Source organism: Cebus imitator, unplaced genomic scaffold (assembly GCF_001604975.1).
Source record: "Cebus imitator isolate Cc_AM_T3 unplaced genomic scaffold, Cebus_imitator-1.0 Scaffold335, whole genome shotgun sequence".
Classification (NCBI taxonomy): domain Eukaryota; kingdom Metazoa; phylum Chordata; class Mammalia; order Primates; family Cebidae; genus Cebus; species Cebus imitator.
Window position 1 is genome coordinate 222317 of NW_016107650.1, and position 20348 is coordinate 242664.

Consider the following 20348-nt stretch of genomic DNA (forward strand, 5'->3'; position numbering starts at 1 on the left):
TTCTCAGTTGCCTTCAGCTGAAAATAACTCTTATGCCAATGTGAAATCATTTGGGTTGATATTATGATATTCTTAAAAACTTATACATTATTATATCATTTTTATTTTAAAATTAGTTTTATAAAATCATTTTGAATAACAGTAATAATATTTAAATAATTCCAAGAACACTGCTGATTAGCCAAAAAAGTCAATGAATACTGCATAAAGAACTGACTGATAATTCAATCATGAATATTTATGAGGTTGTTCATGTATGATGAAAGTGTGAGTAACATAAAACCTAGACGCTAACTTGTTTTTTTTATTATTTGAGACGGAGTCTAGCTCTGTCGCCCAGGTGGGAGTGCAATGGCTCAATATCGGCTCACTGCAATTTCCACCTTCTGGGTTCTAATGATTCTCCTGCTTCACACACACACCGACCCCATCCCCTTGGGTGGGTGGTGGTGCCTGGCACCACGCCCGGCTAATTTTTTGTAGTTTAAGTAGAAATGGGGTTTTGCCACGTTGGCCAGGCTAGTCTGGATTTCCTGACCTCAGGTGATCCACCTACCTCAGCCTCCCAAAGTGCTGGGATTACAGGTGTGGGCCACCAAGCCGGGCGCTTTATATCCCAATCATACACAGTGCTTTCCTGGCTAAAAATTTAAATATGATATTATACACCCCTAAGCAAAACTCTGGATATTTTGGCTTCATAAGCCTGAGGGAAATGTAGAAGGGGCCTTGTGGTTGAAATTCGTGCTAGAGATGAACAGGCACAGGACAAGACAGAATTACATTGCTAAAGGGTTTCAGAAGAGAATAGGGATTGAGGGTTCAGTGGCAACAACAGCTTTGGGAACTAGCATTACTTGTGCACTTATTTACAATATGCCAAGCACTGTTGCTGTTTATACTTATTTTCCTTTTTTCGTTTTTTTTTTTTACAAGGCATTCATCCATTGGTACACAGTTGATATTTCTTTTCAAACACAGCCTTGTCACAGCAGTTTGAGGTTGGTGCCTTTGTCATTTCCACTTCAGAGATGAAGAATTAAAGCTTGGTGGCATTCAAGATGTAGCTAGATGGCCAGACGCGGTGGCTCACGCCTGTAATCCCAGCACTTTGGGAGGCCGAGGCGGGTGGATCACGAGGTCAAAAGATCGAGACCATCCTGGTCAACACGGTGAAACCCCGTTTCTGCTAAAACTACAAAAAATTAGCTGGGCATGGTGGCGCGTGCCTGTAGTCCCAGCTACTCAGGAGGCTGAGGCAGGAGAATTGCCTGAACCCAGGAGGCGGAGGTTGCGGTGAGCCGAGATCGCGCCATTGCACTCCAGCCTGGGTAACAAGAGCAAAACTCCGTCTCAAAAAAAAAAATAAATAAAATAAAAAAATAAAAATAAAAAGATGTAGCTAGTTAGCTGTGTGTATGTGAATGGTTTTTGTTGTTTTTGTTTTTGTTTTTGTTTTTAAGGCAATAAAGTTTTATTCAGGGAATTTCACATCAAGGTCACCTTAGTTCCTCTGAAGAGCTGGAGTCAAAATACATCTTCAAAAGATTCATCTTCAGGTTAGCCCTCCTTGACACAACTGATGCTTAATCCACAGTTATCAGCCCACAATTCTTTTATTTTGCCTTCTTTTATCTCCATTTCAATATGAATATACTGATGAAATTTTCAATATTCTTCACCAAGAATCTTTGGATATAATTTCTTTAACCACTTTACCCGGGGGTCATTTTAAAATTAGGTGTATCTGCCTGGTTCTCAATTTGACACACTTTCTCTCTAAACATGAATGAGTTCAAATCATATTTATTCCTAAGCTATCATACTCAAGTACACTACAAAGCAGTGGAATATGCCAAAAGTTAAGGTAAAACATTAAATTATTAGGTATTTCATACCTTTGGCTAGTTTTTGATCTCTGAGTGAAGATAACATACTCTATGTCCTGGCACTGTTCCTCGGAAACACAGGGATCACATATTTAATTTTAAATGTTCTAATAGCCACATTTTAAAAAGTTTAAAAAAAAACCTGAAATGTACTTTAATGATTTTAATCTAGTGCAATCAAAAATTATTTAAACAAGTTATCTAATATTAAAATATTGAGTTTTTACTTTGTTTTTTTTACTAAGTCTTTGAAATCTGGTGTGTATTTTACACTTAAAGCACATCTCAGTTTGGACTAGCCATATTTCAATGCTTAATAGCCACATACGGCTAGTGGCTATCATCTCGGACAGGACAGCGTTTATACTCTGGGAAGACACAAGCAAATACTTGCTCTGCAGCAGAACACAGATATTTTCCAAGAAAAGAATTTTTCTGACGTATTTCTGAAACCCAGAGAGTGTCTCTAATACTTTATATTTTATTGACTTTCCTATTGTAACTGCCCAGAGGGCTCTCCTTATCTACTGTCTGGACATGGCTGAGTTATCAAGACAGGGCAATTGTGAGTAATTCACACGGAGCTGGCAGTATGGGAGACTAAAGTTTTATTATTACTCAAATCAGTCTCCTTGAGAATTTGGAAACCAAAGGTTTTTTTTTTGGTGGTGTTGTTTGTTTTTGTTTGTTTTTTAGACAAAGTTTCACTCTTCTTGCCCAAGTTGGAGTGCAGTGGTGCCATGTGGGCCCACCTCAACCTCTGCCTCCCGGGTCGAACAGACTCTCCTGCCTCAGTCTCCCAAATAGTTGGGATTATAGGTGCGTGCCACCACATCCAGCTAATTTTGTATTTTTGGTAGAGAATGTGTTTCTCCATGTTGGTCAGGCTGTTCTTCAACTCCTGGCCTCAGGTGATCCAGCCACCTCGGCCTCCCAAAGTGCTGGGATTACAGGCGTGAGCAACCGTGCCTAATGGGGACCAAAGTTTTTGCGGATAATTTGGTCAGAAGGAGACCAGTGAGTCAGGAGTGCTGGTTGGATCAGAGATGAAATCATAGGGAGTGTAAGCAGTCCTTGTGTTCTAAATCAGTTCCTGGGAGTGGTGGGGTGGGGGGACACAAGACCAGATAATCCAGTTTATCTATCTGGGTGATGTCAGCTGATCCATTCAGTCCAGGGTCTGCAAAATAGCTCAAGCATTGATCTTAGCTTTTAAAATAGTGATTTTATCCCCAGGAGCAATTTGAGGAGGTTTAGAGTCTTGTAGCCTCCAGCTGTAAGACTCCTAAATCATAATTTATAATCTTGTGGCTAATTTGTTAGTCCTGCAAAAGCAGTCTGGTCGCCAGGCAGAAAGGGGATTTGTTTTTCAAAGGGCTGCAATCATTTTTGTTTCGAAGCTAAACTGAGTTCCTCCCAACGTTAGTTAATCCCAAGCTCAGGAATCAATGAGGACAGTTTAAAGGTAAGAAGCAAGATGGAGTTGGTTAGATCAGATCACTGTAATAATTTTCTCAGGGTTTTTGTAAAGGCAGTTTCACTATCCACTTCACCTCACATCAGGCCTCTGACTAGAGGATTCCAACAAAACTTAGGCCAGGCCACCACTATGTCTCCCTGTCCACCCTGAAGCAGTCCAATTTCCGAAACAAAGGAAACTATATATGATAGTATAAAACTATATATGCGAAGGAAATTATCTATGATAATCCATTCTAAGGTTATCTTATTGATTAGAAGATATTAAAGTATGGGTTGACACTGCCTGGCAATATCTGCTGGTAGTATGAATTTGGTCAGTTCCCGAGACTGTAGTTCCTGAGACTGAGCCTCCATTTCTGCAATGGAGATAGTAAGACAATTTGCATTACAGTGCTGAAGAATCTGACATAAATGATAAATAAAAAAATAAAAAGAATTTTACATAATAATTCAGATCAACCACTTCACGTGGTACTTGACCCATGGAAAACTCAGTACTTCTAATTCATAGGGTCCTCCTGCAGAGATGTATTTGAATAGAGTCTTAGGATGATGAGGAAGGCCACATATAATTTGAAAAAGCATGGCCAGTGATCTGAGGCAGATTTATCATGAAACTAATGAAACTCAAGTGTCTGGAACTGTGCTTCCAACGTGCTCAGAGGGACCCTACAAATGTGTTACTTTCTCTCTCTTTTTGAAATCAGTGTTAACATATTTTAATCACAGATGGTTATGACTATTATTTATTTCAACTCAATCCTCCTTTCTGTTAAAATTCACCATTGTCTGATTATGTTGGAATGCTGATGAAAATATTTGAAATTTGACTAAGAGAAAAAAATTCAGCTGAAGATGTATCTAGTATGGGGATAATAAGTTTATGTGATTTGCATATGTGTTCATGTGTGGTTCATTCCTTACTGGTTAACATGATGTAAGAATGGCTTCAAGGAATGTTCCTACTGCTCACTGGAGGAACTTACCTAAATTCCTGGCAAGATGCAGGTCTAGATAACATGTTATGACGTCTAAGTATTCAAAACACCTTCCCAGCACTGAATGTGAGTATCCAGGGGAGGGTACAAATGTATGGAGCCAGAAGCTTGTCTGGAAATAATTCTTACAAAGTTTACAACTTATATGGGAAAGGAGCTTGACAGAGGATTTTCCAAATTTGAAAACAATCCTAAAAACTTACTTGACATTATCAATATGTTTTGAAATTGAAACTCTTCTAAGTTATCAGGAAAATAAATTATCATCAGCTACCCTGGAGGAACAATGGAATTCTCTTTCTGTTACCTATAGACAATATTACAAATAATTTCGATCTGAAGATGGAATCAGTATTTAGTCAAAACTACAGGAAAATACACATTGTAGTGTCACATTCAGGAGTTAATAAAACATGCTATTTTCAGAAATTTGTGATGGTCATGTGCTTTTACAAAATTGGAATTTGATTTTTTAAATTATAAATTAAGATTTACTATCTACACTACTTTTGCAGTTTTAGTTTTATATTATAGTTTTTAATGGTTAAGAAGTTGTAAAAGCTTTGAGCACCAGGAAACCTTGATCTATCCCATCAGTTAAATATACTAATATTTGGAAATTTTAAGAAATTAGCATTTAAATAAATTTTCAAATATTAAGACTACATGGATAAAAGAGTTTTGCGGTTCCTTACCCTTCATTATCTCAAGGCCCCCAGATTTTAAGCAATAGCTGCATAATCTTTGGTTGATTATAGGCAAATCTTGTATATTTGTTATATAAACCTATTTAGTGTACTTCGGGCAGTGTGTACTGAGGCCTCCGCCTGAGCTGACTCCACTTCCAGCATACCAATTCCAATACTGGATGTTGGAGTCAGACGTTAATGTTGTGGGACTTTAGAATCTAAACTATATGAACTTTGACCTCATGACTTAATGATACTGTAATCAGACCTAAAACTGTCAGGTGAATTAAAAGCAGTGATGGCACTATCAGGAGCCTGTTTTATTCAAAACGTTTGTGTACAGAAACCTGAGACAAGACACCTAATATTTAACAAGGTAAGTCTTGAATCAATTGTTTTCTATAAATACGACCCTTCCAAATGCAAAGGCTGTAGGTAAATTTGCCTGCAGTGTTACTGAAAACTTCTGTAATTTTCTCTAACACACCTTTAAAGCCTTATCATATTCTGGGCATTGAGATGGACAACCGAATTGGTTACAACTGTTTAAGTGAAATTTTAAGTGGCTCTGAAAAGAGCCTTTTCAATTAGATGGAAATGGGCAGATTTACGCCCTTTCCCCACGGATGCGACGTGCCAATTGGATGTCTTTGGGCATGATAGTGACGCGTTTAGCGTGAATAGCACACAGGTTGGTGTCTTCGAAGAGCCCCACAAGGTAGGCCTCGCAGGCCTCCTGCAGCGCCATCACCGCAGAGCTCTGGAAGCGCAGGTCGGTCTTGAAATCCTGGGCGATTTCTCTCACGAGGCGCTGGAACGGCAGCTTCCGGATTAGTAGCTCGGTGGACTTCTGGTAGCGGCGAATTTCGCGCAGAGCGACGGTGCCAGGCCGGTAACGATGCGGCTTCTTCACTCCGCCGGTGGCCGGAGCGCTCTTGCGGGCCGCCTTGGTGGCCAGCTGCTTACGTGGCGCTTTGCCGCCAGTGGACTTCCGAGCTGTCTGCTTCGTACGAGCCATTTGCAACGTAAACGGGCTCAAAAATGCAGTAACAGGAGATGAAACGGCCTTTAAATAGCGTTAGAAACATTCTGATTGGTCCTGTGATATTTCAAAAGTCCCGCGCGATAAAATCATTGGCTGAAGAGTGGCCCTCACTGATTGGCTCATTGCTAGACAATCTTATTGGATGAATTGTCCACAGCCCGTCTGGTCCTTTTTCAGTTATCTGAAGCGATATTATCTTAAATTCTAGTTCATCCAGTACCTAAAAACAGTGTGCATAACAAAGCATCTAAGGATTGTTAAAATGTAAATTCTGACTCGGTAAGTTTGAGTCGGACTTGAAATTCTGCATTTCTGACCGTCTCGCAAGTTATCAATGCTGGTGAATAGTCACTACCAGAAACGTTTATTGACTCGTTTGAAAATGCCTCAATTCAGAGAATGAAAACTCTACGTTACTTAGTTACTAGCCAACAGCAAGTGTCCTTGCCCTTTGTTATCTAAGTCCAAGTCACATTCCCACCCCGCCTGTTCTCAAATTGTCTTTTGGTTTGCTCTGAGTTTCACTTTGTATACTCTACAGTGTAGTTTCTTATGGTATTATTTTCTCGAAACTTTTTAATACCAGTAGGCTGGGGACGGTGGCTCACGCCTGTAATCCCAACATTTTTGGAGGGCCATGGAACAATGGGAGGAGTTCAAGACAACCCTGACATGGTGAAACCCCGTCTCAAATAAAAATACAAAATTTAGCTGGGCGTGGTAGCAGGCGCCTATAATCCTAGCTACCCAATGAGGCTGAGGCATGAGAATTGCCTCCGAGAGGCGGAAATTGCAGAGCCGATTTCTTGCCGCTTCACTCCAGCCTGGGTGACGGAACAAAACAGTCTCAAAACAAACCAAACGAAACCAAACCCAAAAAATACCAAGTAAGATACCATCCTTTTTCGTGAAACTGCGGATGGCTCTGAAAAAAATCCGTTTCAAGTGTAAGGTACGTTTTCTGGTTTGAGATAACTTTACTTGCCCTCATCCTTGGTAGCTGTTTTTTGGAGCAACAGCACGGCCTGAAAATTGGCCAGGACACAGCCCTGAGCGATAATGACTCTGCCCAGCAGCTTGTTAAGCTCCCGGTCCCTGCAGATGGCCACCTGCAGGTAGCGCGGGGTGATGCGGGTCTGGTTTTCACATACGGCGTTGCCCGCCAGCTCCAGGATCTCGGCGGCCAGGTACTCCAGGTACACCGGCGCGCCGGCTCCGACCGGCTACGAGGAATTGCCCTTTCGAAAAAGACGACGGACTCTCCCCTACTGGAAACTGTAAGCTCGCTGGCGAGAAATAAGTCTCTGCTTTAGCTCAAGTTTTGTCTCCCTGTTTCCCACGTACAGACATAGCAACCTTTACAAACAGTACAAAACTGTGAAAAACAAGCAAAATAAATGTTAGCTCCTGAACAAATCCTTTTATACAAAGTGGAAGGCTGCAATAGGAAGCTATCCTATTGGTCAGTTATGTTCGTTTCAGTGTCCGTTAGAAAAAGAGTACGTAATTTCCGTATTTGCATAAACCCCACCCCTCTGTGAAATTGTTTCTTATGTCCAATCAGAAGTGACAAGTCTTAAACCATCATTTGAATTTCAGGACTATAAATACGTGGGCTCTGAACCATTCTCTCTACTACTCTGTCCTGGAGCGTGCTGTTAGCTTTTCTCTTCTGCTTAAGAAAAGCAATGCCTGAACCCTCTAAATCTGCTCCAGCTCCTAAAAAGGGCTCTAAGAAAGCCATCACTAAGGCGCAGAAGAAGGATGGTAAGAAGCGTAAGCGCAGCCGCAAGGAGAGCTACTCCATCTATGTATACAAGGTGCTGAAGCAGGTCCACCCCGACACCGGCATCTCCTCCAAGGCCATGGGCATCATGAATTCCTTCGTCAATGACATCTTCGAGCGCATCGCCGGCGAGGCTTCCCGCCTGGCGCATTACAACAAGCGCTCGACCATCACCTCCAGGGAGATCCAGACGGCCGTGCGCCTGCTGCTGCCTGGAGAACTGGCCAAGCACGCCGTGTCCGAGGGCACTAAGGCGGTCACCAAGTACACCAGCTCCAAATAAGTGCTTGTGTAGGCACTTCCAAATTCAAAGGCTCTTTTCAGAGCCACCTACTTTGTCGAAAAGAGAGCTATAACCATAACCCCTGTTAGAGTGGTGCTGCTGCTGTTCTGTTTCAGTTCTACAGGATCAACTGGAAAGTTGGCGAAGGCAAGTTGTAGGGCCAAGGTTAAATTGGACAGGGTCAGGCACGGAGGCACAATCCTTTAACCCCAGCACTTGAGGTCAAGAGTTTGAAACCAGCCTGACCAACATGGTAAATCTCCGTCTCTACTAAAAACAACGAACGTTAGCCAGGCGTGATGGCGTACGCCTGTAATCCCAGCCACTCGGGAGGCTGAGGCAGGAGAATCGCTTAAACCCAGGAGGCGGAGATTGCAGTAAACCGAGATCGAGCTACTGCACTCTAGTCTGGGAAAGAGACACTTGGAGGGTCCTTCGGCTTTAAGGAATACGCACCCCGAATAAGGCTTTCTTATCTTCATTTAACAAACTTTGTTTCCCCTCGGTAAGCCTTCGGGTAGACTAATTCCTTTCATACGGTCACTGCTCCCTGCCTGTACTAGCACAGGAAACTAATTTCCTTCCTGAATAAGGAAGCAGATAATGGAATTCAGGGTACAGTGTTTCTGTGGAGGTCATTAGTCGTTAACCCCTTGTGAGATACCGGGGAGGGGGACAGAAAAGTCTAAGCGATAAGGGAGCATATAGGGATATTTCCTCCTGCAGCTTGCCTTCGCTGTAAATTCTTAATCGAAGTCTGATTTCCCGGCCTCCTGTATGGGGTATATTTCCAGCTCTACAAAATGAAATTGTAGTGGTTTTCCGTTATTATTGTTTTTTTGTTTGCTTATTTTGAGACGGAGTCTCGCTCTCTGTTCAGGCTGGAGTGCAGTGGTGCGCTCGGCTCACTGCACCCTCTGCCTCCCGGATTCAAGCGATTCTTCTTCCTCAGTCTCCGGAGTAGCTGGGACTACAGGCTCGCGCAAACACGCCCAGCTAAATTTTTAGCAGAGAAGGGGTTTCACCATGTTGGCCAGGCTGGTCTCCATCTCCTGACCTCGTGATCCGCCCACCTTGGCCTCCCAAAGTGCTGAGATTACAGGCGTGAGCCACCGCGCCCGGCCCTTCCCTTATAATTGTTTATCAATGACAACAGCTTATGTAGTGTGCGTATTTCATGCATCCCAGAAATCAAGATTTCCATTTCCTAGGCCGCTTAACTTTCAAATTTCCAGCTCTGCGAGAGACAAAGGGGTTTAAATTTTGTGCTCTTCCACATCTGGCGCCATTGCAAATCTTACTAGGAGGGCCCTACTTGGAGAGGGAAACTTTTTTCGAGGAATCTGGGATGCCAAAAACAATACAGCTGCAAAAAGGTAGGAAGGGCACTGGTTGAGGAGGAGGAGTCAATGGGCCACCCCTGAGTCTGGAGCTTGGGGAAGAAATGGAAGAAGAAAAGACACCTGTTGACTGCTCACTAAGTAGGAGTGGGTGGGGGAATCAGAGGGGAGTATTCTGAGGGAATTTATGGGCGTTATATGTAGGTAACATTCAGCAGTGTCTTTGGATGAAGAAAAAAAGAAATAAATGAAGAAATAAAGTTTCTCAAACAGTTTTTGTTTTTGTTTTGAGACAGGATCTTGCTGTTGCCCAGGTGCCGTCATAGCTCACTGTAGTCTCGACTTCCTCAGCTCAAGCGATCCTCTTACCTCAGTCCCTTGAGTAGCAGGAACTATAGAAACGCGCCGCCACATCTGGTTAATTTTTTCACCTTTTGTGGAGACAAAGGGTCTTCCTATGTTGCCCAGGCTGGTCTTGAGCTACTGGACTCAAGCTATCCTCCGGCCTTGGCCTCCCAAAGTGCTGGGATGACAGGAATGAGTCACGACGCCCGGCCCAGGCTTAATTTTTAAGAATGTTTTAGGGCCAGGCGCAGTGACTCACACCTGTAATCCCAGCACTTTGGGAGGCTGGGGGTGGGGGTGGGGGAACGTGGATCACAAGGTCAGGAGTTCAAGACCAGCCTGGCCAACCCTGTGAAATCCCGTCTGAAGTACAAAAAAATACAAAAATTACCTTGGCTTGGTAGTAGGCGCTTGCAATCCCAGCTACTTGTGAGGCTGAAGCAGAGAACTGCTTAAACCCTGCAGGCAGACGTTGCAGAGAGCCAAGATCATGTCACTGCACTCCAGCCTGGGCTACAGAACGAGACTCCATCTCAAAAAAAGAGAATGTTTTAAAACAGTTTCTCAGCCGAGCGTGGTGCAGCTTATGCTTGTAATCCCTGCACTTTAGGAGTCCAAGGTGGGAGGATTACTTGAGCCTAGGAGTCCAAGAGCAGTCTAGGCTACTAAGTGAGACCTTGTCTCCACAAAAAATTTAAATGTTAACCCAGGTGTGGTGGCACATTTCTGTAGTTCCAGCTACTAGGGAGACTGAGGTGGGAGGATCACTTGAGCCTGGAAGGCAGAGATTGCAGCGAGCTGTGATGCCGCCACTGCACTCCAGCCTGGGTGAGGAGCTAGACCCTGTCTCAAAAAAAAAATAAATAAATAAATCTGGATGTCACACAGACTCTCAGTGAACAACTGTATGTGAAGCACTTCCCATCCTAGTACTGTATATGCAAACTATCGTTGTGAAAGAGACGCTGGCTTTAAAATCAATGATTTTTTTTTTAATTACAAAACAAACACCTTCACCCAAAATATTAATAAGAAATTGAGACTGCATTTTAAGAAACTGATATTTAGGATCTTTCCCTAGAGAAGTGAGACCTGATAATATTAGGATTTTCAAAATGAACTTTTGAGCTAGGTGTGGTGCCTCACGTCTGTAAATCCCAGCACTTTGGGAGGCTGAGGCAGGTGGATCTCTTGAGCTCAGCAGTTCAAGACCAGCCTGGGAAACGGGGTGAAAATCCTGTCTCTACAAAAAGATACTAAAAATTAGCTGGGCGTGGCGGTGTAGACCTATAGTTCCAGCTACTAAGGACACCAAGGTGGGATAATCGGTTGAGCCTGGGAGGCAGAGGTTGCAGCAAGCCAGGACAGTGCCACTGCACTCCAGCCTGAGCAACAGAATGAGAAAAAACCACCCGCCCAAAAAAAACCCAGCATGACTCATTTAAAAAAAAATAAATTTAAAAACTATGAACTTTTGAAGTCGCAATTGTTTTGTCATATGGTCTTTCATAAATTTTGTTGCCTGACTGCTTTCTTCCTTTGTTACAGAACTCCAACACTTACCCAAAGGTAGCTGTTGGGTCAGGATTTCTGCACTGCAGTCCCTTCTATGGCTGCCAGAAATATGTTTAAGGAAAGAAGTCTCAATCCAGACCCCAAGAGAGGGTTCTTGGATCTCGCCCAATAAAGAGTTCAGGACCTGTCTGCAATGCAACGTAAAAACAAGTTTACTAAGAAAGTGAAGTGGTGAAAGGACAGCTACTCCATAGATAGAGTAGGACATTCCAGAAAGCAAGAGGAGGAAGGCATCCACCCTCGGCGCAATGCCTGTGTGTGCGGAGATGTGCTCTGCAGCAAGGGTTTGTGATAAAGGATTCATTTTCTTGGTTATTATATTTTGCAAGAATCGACATTATTATCTTTAAACAAAATTAGGAATGCCTTTGTTCTCCAGATATCAGGATATCTGGACACTCCCAAGTCTGGGTCTGTTTAGTAAACATTATTAATTTGTTCCCTTAACCATAAACATCTAGAGGCAAAGAATGCCTGACTTTCTGGGAATGCAGCCCAGCAAGGCCCAGCCTCGTTTACCTAACCCGCACCCAAAATGGAGTCGCTCTTGCTGGAATACCTCTGACACCCTTCTCCTCTTTTTTTCTTCTTTCTTTCCTTCCTTCCTTTTCTCTTTGAAATAAGAAATCAAGACTACTTGGCGTTTTATCTAAAACAGTATCTATAAATGACAACCAAAAACAGAAACCCAGGTTTCTAAACTCAAAGCTAGGATGTTTTGCTGTCTCCGCTAATACTCGGCTGATCTTTAATTAGTGAATAGGTACTTTTCTTTAACAAAATCAGATTCCTGGACTCCATGGGGAGAGAAAATAAGACAGAAATGCTCATAAACCTTCTCAGCTGATTCTGAGGAGGGCTCCAACTTTCAACACAGCAAGACTGGGGGCAAGTCCATCACCCTGAGTAAAGCTCTCGCTTTATACACCCCTTCCCTAATAAACTCCAACTTTTTCCCCAGAGCTGCAGTCTCTGGGTTAGAAAGCAAAAGACAGAAAAGTAACCTGTACTTTTCCCCAGTTCTCCATATAGTCACGGAAAGATTTATTTTTTCCTCCCCACTCAACAAAGGAGAAAGATCTGAAAACAGAAAGATGAATTTGTAAAGACAGGAAGAAAAGTAGCTATCGTTGGCTAAATTCTGGACAAATGGAACTATATGGAAGGGTCTTGGGAGAATTTTAATTTGAAAATAGGTTAACTGAGACTTAGTGAAAAATAAAGGCCCACGAGGAGACAGATAACAGAAGGCCCAGCAACTGTTCATAATTTGGGAAAGAAAGGAGACAGGAGATAAGGAATATAAGAATAAGATGTCACAGACATCTCAGTTCTGCCTTCAGCATCTGTTAGCTGTATTTGATATGTTTTTCTTGGTCTTTCATATCCATTAAATGATATATACGTTTAAATGAAGTGTTTTTTTAACTTCCTGGAAAAATATTTCCTGCCCATTATTTTAAAATCATAATAACTACTAAAATACTTTTTTTTTTTATTTGAGACGGAGTTTCGCTCTTGTTACCCAGGCTGGAGTGCAATGGCGCGATCTCGGCTCACCGCAACCTCTGCCTCCTGGGTTCAGGCAATTCTCCTGCCTCAGCCTCCTGAGTAGCTGGGATTACAGGCACACGCCACCATGCCCAGCTGCTTTTTTGTAGTTTTAGTAGAGACGGGGTTTCACCATGTTGACCAGGATGGTCTCGATCTCTTGACCTCGTGATCCACCCGCCTCGGCCTCCCAAAGTGCTGGGATTACAGGTGTGAGCCACCGCGCCCGGCCTTCTTTTTTTTTTTTTTAAGACAGAATCTCTGTCACCAGGCTGGAGTGCAGTGGCACGTTCTCGGCTCACTGCAACCTCCACCTCCCGGATTCAAATGATTCTCCTGCTTCAGCCTCCCTAGTATCTGGGACTACAGGCATGCACCACCATGCCCAGCTAATTTTTGTATTTTTAGTAGAGACAGGGTTTCACCGTGTTGGTCAGAATTGTCTCGATCTCTTGACCTCATGATCCACCTGCCTCAGCCTCCCAAAGTGCTGCAATTACAGGCATGAGCTACTGCACCTGGCCTCAAGCTTTCATTCCTAAAGCGTCCCATGTAATAAAAAACATATATTAAATACATTTGTATGCTTTTCTTTTGTTAATCTGTATTTTTTAATAGGGCCCTTAAGCATGAACTTACTGATGGGTGAGAAAAAAAAGAATTTTTTTTCCCCTGCAATATAAACATCAGTTGTAATTTTATCATTCAGGACATTTTGGTGGCCAAGCTTACAGAAATTTTTCCTTGTGCAAGTCTATTCAAACCAATATGTAAATCTTCTATAAGTGAGATTACATTTCACTTTTCTAGTATCAAAAGAGACTCTAATGATTATTTTTTTCCCCCTTCCTACATTGGCTCAGAAACAAAATGATTATTTTCATAACAGCATTTCATTTCGGGGAAGTAGGTAATTGCCCTTTATTGATTGATCTTATCTTCTTAAAAATTATGAGGCTGGGCAAGGTGGATCATGATTATAATCCCAGCATTTTGGGAGGCCAAGGAGGGTGGATCACCTGAGTTTGGGAGTTCGAGACCAGCCTGACCAACATGGAGAAACCCTGTCTCTACTAAAAATACAAAATTATCTGGGGTGTTAGCTCATGCCTGTAATCGCAGCTACTTGGGAGGCTGAGGCAGGAGAATTGCTTGAACCTGGGAGGTGGAGGTTGCGGTAAACCAAGATCATGCCATTGCAATCCGGCCTGGGCAACAAGAGCAAAACTCCGTTTCAAAAGAATAAAAATAAAAATTATGAACCATGTTATCATGAAAATGCTTTTCAGTACTTCTCTACACACAAGATTGCTGTAATGCCAAAAGCAGAGGTAGGAATCACGCATCAAATGCTATACATATTTAGGGTTTTCATATATGTTGCCAAGTTGCCTCCTCAAAGGCTCTTTACACTCTCCCCTGAAGGGTGTTGTTTCCTCACTTCCACAAATGCTCTTGAACAGTGGGCATGTTAGTCTGTTCAAATTTTAGACATGAACAATTAAATCTCGTTGTTTTTAAGACAATTATTATTTGAGACTGTACATTTTGATAATAACATTTCTTCTATTATGGTTTGATTACTCATGATTCTTGCCCATTTCCTTTTGGGATGTTGCCTTATGTACATTATTTTAAATAGCTCCATGTATTGATAGATTACTGTATCTGAGGGCTTACAATATATCATTTACATTTTATACTTTTATATATATGTATATATATAATATATATATAGTATATGTATATATATAATATATATATAGTATATGTATATATATAATATATATATAGTATATGTATATATATAATATATATATAGTATATGTATACATATAATATATNATATAATATATATATAGTATATGTATATATATAATATATATATAGTATATGTATATATATAATATATATATAGTATATGTATACATATAATATATATATAGTATATGTATATATATAATATATATATAGTATATGTATATATGTAATATATACATATATTATGTTTATATATATATATTTATATATATATATAAATGTATCAAATACATTTATACTCGTAAGTTCTTTACAAGTATAAATTCATTCAGTCATCACCAAAACTCAATGATGTATGAATACTGTTATCATTGTTTAACAGATTAAAATAAGTAATATAGTCACTTATTGAGTTCTATACATTTGATAATTTTTTTGTTTCATTGTTCTATCATTTATTGGGGGATGAGTGTTGAAATCTCCACCTTTAAATCATGTGTGTGCCTAGTTCTCCTTTCGGTTCTATCAGTTTTTGCTACACATATTTTGCGGTTCTGTTATTCAGTGTATATATATTTAGAATTGCTTGGTTTTCGAGTTAGATTGACTCTGTTATCATTATGTAACATCTCGGTCTGTTCCCAGTAATTTGTTGTGCTCTGAAGTATTCTTATCTGATATATCATCCGAAAGACCACCAGGATGGCTAACTAGTAGAAACGAGAGAATTCCTGGCAATACTAACTTGCAAGCCAGGAAGAGATATTCCCAGAATATGCCAAAATTACTCTCCCTTTGGGGAGAGAAAGAGCAGGTTGGGTATTTTTATGCCTCATAGGGCCTGTATCAAGCAAAAGAGTCATACATATTCAGCAGGTTTGGGGGGACAGCTAGCTATATATAATTATGAGGGGTGCTGAGTGCATTTACAATACATAAACACATGTGTAACATACCTCCCATGTTCACTTTGAGGTGGGGTTTTAGGTTAAAATGAGCTGGAATTTAGCTCTTTTATTTTATTTATTTATTTATTTTTGAGACGGAGTTTTGCTCTTGTTACCCAGGCTGGAGTGCAATGGCGCAATCTCGGCTCACCACAACCTCCGCCTCCTGGGTTCAGGCAATTCTCCTGCCTCAGCCTCCTGAGTAGCTGGGATTACAGGCACGCGCCACCATGCCCAGCTAATTTTTGTATTTTTAGTACAGACAGGGTTTCACCATGTTGACCAGGATGGTCTAGATCTCTTGGCCTCGTGATCCACCCGCCTCGGCCTCCCAAAGTGCTGGGATTATAGGTGTGAGCTACCGCACCCGGCCTGGAATTTAGCTCTTTACATCAACTATAGGAATAAAGTTCACAGCTGCCTCTACAAGCTGGCTGAAACTGGCTTAAGGTCTACAGTTACTTGTAAGAAAAGAATGTGTATCAAGTTGGTCCTGTGTTCAATCAGAGTTGTAGTGACCTGGACTATAAATCAGAGTTACAAGAGCGTCTGATAGCTCCTATAGTTAAGGAATTTAGCAAGTGTAGTTTTTTGTAGTCTTTGGAATTTAAGAATTTGCCGTGCTAGGCAGGCCGTGAACCCTCAACCAGTAGGTAACTTTCTTTCTTTAATTTTAGAGTCTTAATTGGTATAGGAGCACCTAGTTTGGTCTCTCAGATCACAGATATTAATACCGATACTCTTGCAGTTTTTGCCTTATGTTTATATGGTATATCGTTTTTCAACTTTTAATTTCAACCTGCATTATGTTTATATTTGAAGTGAGATTTGTGCAGTGTACAGTTGGGGGCTTCATTATTACGCACTGGGCCAAACTGTCTTTTTAATTCATGTATTTACATTATACACATCAGTGCAATTATTGATATATTAGGGCTTAAATTCATGAAGGGTAATGTGGGGGACATAGGCTCTTGGCCCACTAAATGTTTGTCAGAAATCACTGACAAGGCACATTGATTAATAGGTGAAAGGTGGGCCAGGTGTAGTGGCTTATGCCTGTAATCCTAGCACTTTGGGAGGCCGAGGCAGGTGCATCACAAGGTCAGGAGATGAAGCTCATCCTGGCTAACACAGTGAAACCCCATCTCTATTAAAATACCAAAAATTAGTCAGGCGTGGTGGCACGCCCCAGTATTCCCAGCTACTCAAAAGGCTGAGGCAGGAGAATTGCTTGAACCTGGGAGGCAGAGGTTGCAGTGAGCCCAAATGGTGCCACTGCACAACAGCCTGGGTGACAGAGTGAGACTGTCTCACACACAAAAAAAAAGTAGGTGAAAAGGCATACAAATTTATTCAATGTATATACGTGGGAGCCTTCAGAATTAACTACCTAACTTCCAAATGAGTTACAGATGCTTATGAAGTCAAAGAAATAATTAGGGCTTAGATTCTGGTAAACCAGGTTATGGGAGGTAGAAGAGGTTTGGCTTGCAAAGGCGTCCTTGTTATGTAGGTAAAGCCTCCCTCAGAGAGAATAGGTGGTAAATCTTCCTTTTGAGATTTTTAAGTGTTAAATTCTCCATCTCTATGGATCTGGGAAAGGCATAGAAAGGAGGGGAGGAGAAGCTGCATGAAAGGAGATTATCTACAGATGTAAATTTTTCCCATTTAAGACAGCTTTGCAACCCATTTCTGCCTGATGGACAAGCAGCAGCCATTTCAAAATATGTCAAATAAATATATTTTGTGGTAAAATATTTTTATTTCCTTTAGACTGACTGGTGGATTTATAAGAAGAGGAAGAGACACCTGAGCTGACACACACAGTCTTGCTGTCTCAGTATGCTATGATGCAGTAAGAAGGTCCTCACCAGATACTAATGCCATGCCATTTGCTTCCCAGGTTTGAGAACAGTAGGAAATAAATTTCTTTTCTTTAGAAGTTTGCCAGTCTGTGGTATTCTGTTACAATATCACAAAATGGAAAAAGTAACTATATTATGAAAACCTTGAATGACTGATCCCTTCTACGTCACACACAAATACAGGCCACATTTAGAACACTGTTGGAGGCTCCACTGTCCAATAGAAATATACGACAACTTATATATGTAATTTTTAATTTTCAATATCTTCAATAGTATATTTTAACTTTTATAATCAAAATATAATGTATATTCAATGTGAATAAATATTAGTGAGATGTTTTACACTCTTTCTTCATGCTAAGTTATATGGTTTGTATATTCATCCCCTCTAATGCTTATGTTGAAATGTAATCTCCAATGTTGGAAGTGAAGCCTGGTGAAAGATATTTAGATAATGAGGGTGAATCCTTCATGAATGGATTGGTGCTCTCTTCATGGTCATGAGCAGGTTCTTACTTTGAGTTCACAAGAGATCTGGTTGTTTAAAGGAATGTGGCACCTCCACCCTCTCTCACTCAGCTCTCACCATATGATATGCCTGCTCCTCTTCACATTCCGCTGTGACTGGAAGTTTCCTGAGGCCTTGCCAGTAGCAGATGCCTGCACCACACCCCTCATACAGCCTGCAGAACTGTGAGCCAAAAAATTACTTTTCTTTATAAATTACTCAGTCTCAGGGATTCCTTCATAGTAATGCAAGAACAAACTAACACATTAAGACTATTTCATACTTATAGAATAGCTCAATCTGAAGTACTCTTTTTCAACTTCTCAGTAGCTACTTGTAGCTAGTGGGCACTGGTTTGGAGAGTGTTGAATGGTGAATTGTATTATGCAAATAATCGATTTTTTTTAAGTTCTTTTTGCAAACTATGAGGCATCAGATTGTCTTGCTTTCACTTCTCCTGGAAGTGGAGTTGCTATTGGTAAACAACTTATTTTCCTTTTATATTTATAAGGAATAAATAACCCCCAATATCTCCTTCCCCAATATCTGCCTTTTGTATGTTATTCAAAGGCAAGTGCCTAGAATTTACCGGTTTTGAGGCACTTACCGAAAGGATTCCCATCAAGTCATTTTCCAATAGCACATATCAGGCACTTGTAGCTTTGCTTCATTCAAGGTAACTTGGATGAGGTGAACAGTTTTTCTCCTTCACGGACCAATGGAGTATAGATTACTGATATTGTGACTGCATGTACTCCTGCTTTCTAGCCTGAGTTTTTAAAGCTACCCTTAATCATGGTTTCAGTTTTATCTAGCCCTGTACATAACGAGGGCACTTTCCAGAATGAGCTACGATTTGTTCCGGAAGTGAGAATTGCTATACCTTCTGATCCTTGGTTCCTGACATTTTCTGGACTTCCCATCCATCCAGCATTTTATTGAAGTATTTATTCTTCCTACTTGGCTGGCTTCTTCATTGCTTTCAGGTGTGAATTCAAATGACATTCTCCTGATGAAGCTTTCCCTCCTTATCCCTATTCTTGTTTCTTATCCTCTTTCTTTTTCTCCATAGCACTCATCACTTATCTCCACATTTTTACTGTGTATTCACCTTATTGTGCACCTCCCCCTACAAGAAAAGCAGCACCCTAGGGAAACAGGTTGTTGTCTGCTGTTTCACTGCTGTGCTCCCTGCACCTAGAACACTCTCTGGCACTTAGCAGGTTTTCAGTAAATATATGCTGAACTAATGCTGGATGCACATCTCCCTCCTGAACTCCTTCTAATTTACAGTGATCAATATTCTTTTCTATGTGCTTTTGTATTATTTATTGCTCAAAACCTTGAATTTGTATGCAGAATGTGCACTGCTATTTAATCTTTAGGTATCCAAGTTCTCCCTTCTCAGAGTATAAACTCTTTAGGGCAGTATCTAACTTGTTAACATCTCCATCATAAGTCTTGCACCTTTTTAAAGAAAATGAGCCAGTGGTTACTGATATTTACTGCTATTGTTGAGGGCGAAGATCATTATAATTTTGAAAAGGGAGGTTGAATGTTGAGGGGGAAAATATCACCAGTCAGAAGACTTGGGAAAATGCAAAAAAATTTTTAAAAATGAGTGCTTTTAGTCTCCTGACAGTTTCTCTGAATCAAATCGATTATTCTGTGACAGCGTTGGCTTAGGAGCAGATTTTCTGTTTTTAATTTTTATTTTTTGCCCTTCTCCTGATTGTAAGGAACAGATTTTCTTTCTTTTTTTTTTTTTTGAGATGGAGTTTCGCTCTAGCCCAGGCTGGAATGCTGGAATGCAGAGGCACAATCTCGGCTCACTGCAATCTCCGCCTCTAGGGTTCAAGCGATTCTCCTGCCTCAGTCTCCGGAGTAGCTGGCATTACAGGCACCCACCACTACGCCCGGCTAATTTTTTGTATTTCTAGTAGAGACCGGGGTTTCACCATGTTGGCCAGACTGATTATGAACTCCTGACTTCAAGTGATCTGCCTGCCTCAGCATCCCAAAGTGTTGGTATTAAAGGCGTGAGCTACTGCGCCCAGCCAGGAGCAGATTTTCTTACATCCATGGCTCTTTTTGCTTCTGCCATCCTGTTTGAGTGTAAGTAGACCAAAGATAGAAGTAGTAGATACCTCAGAAATTCCTGGAATAAGTAATCCACCTTCATCCGGACCCCATCTGCTCCTGTTTCACGGAATATAAAAGGAAAACAGCAAGATTTCTCTACTCAATTCTGCTTGATTTTAGGTTCCTCAACAAGAGA

General features: G+C 41.1%; 2 protein-coding genes and 1 pseudogene across 2 annotated transcripts in view; 1 reads left to right on the plus strand and 2 right to left on the minus strand.

Moving 5' to 3' along the window:
* Positions 1-20348, minus strand: part of HFE (homeostatic iron regulator) — a 53186-nt gene that overhangs the window by 24341 nt on the left and 8497 nt on the right. The gene's annotated exons all lie outside the window — the stretch shown is intronic.
* On the minus strand, positions 6822-7516 carry LOC108287019 (annotated as a pseudogene).
* On the plus strand, positions 7742-8217 carry LOC108287018 (histone H2B type 1-B). The gene has a single exon (XM_017505194.2). It carries the CDS (start codon positions 7792-7794, stop codon positions 8170-8172), a length of 381 nt encoding a protein of 126 aa, XP_017360683.1. The 5' UTR covers positions 7742-7791; the 3' UTR covers positions 8173-8217.

What these genes read in the sequence shown, in the direction of transcription:
- LOC108287018 (XM_017505194.2), top strand. Translation starts at nt 7,792, where the DNA reads ATGCCTGAACCCTCTAAATCTGCTCCAGCTCCTAAAAAGGGCTCTAAG.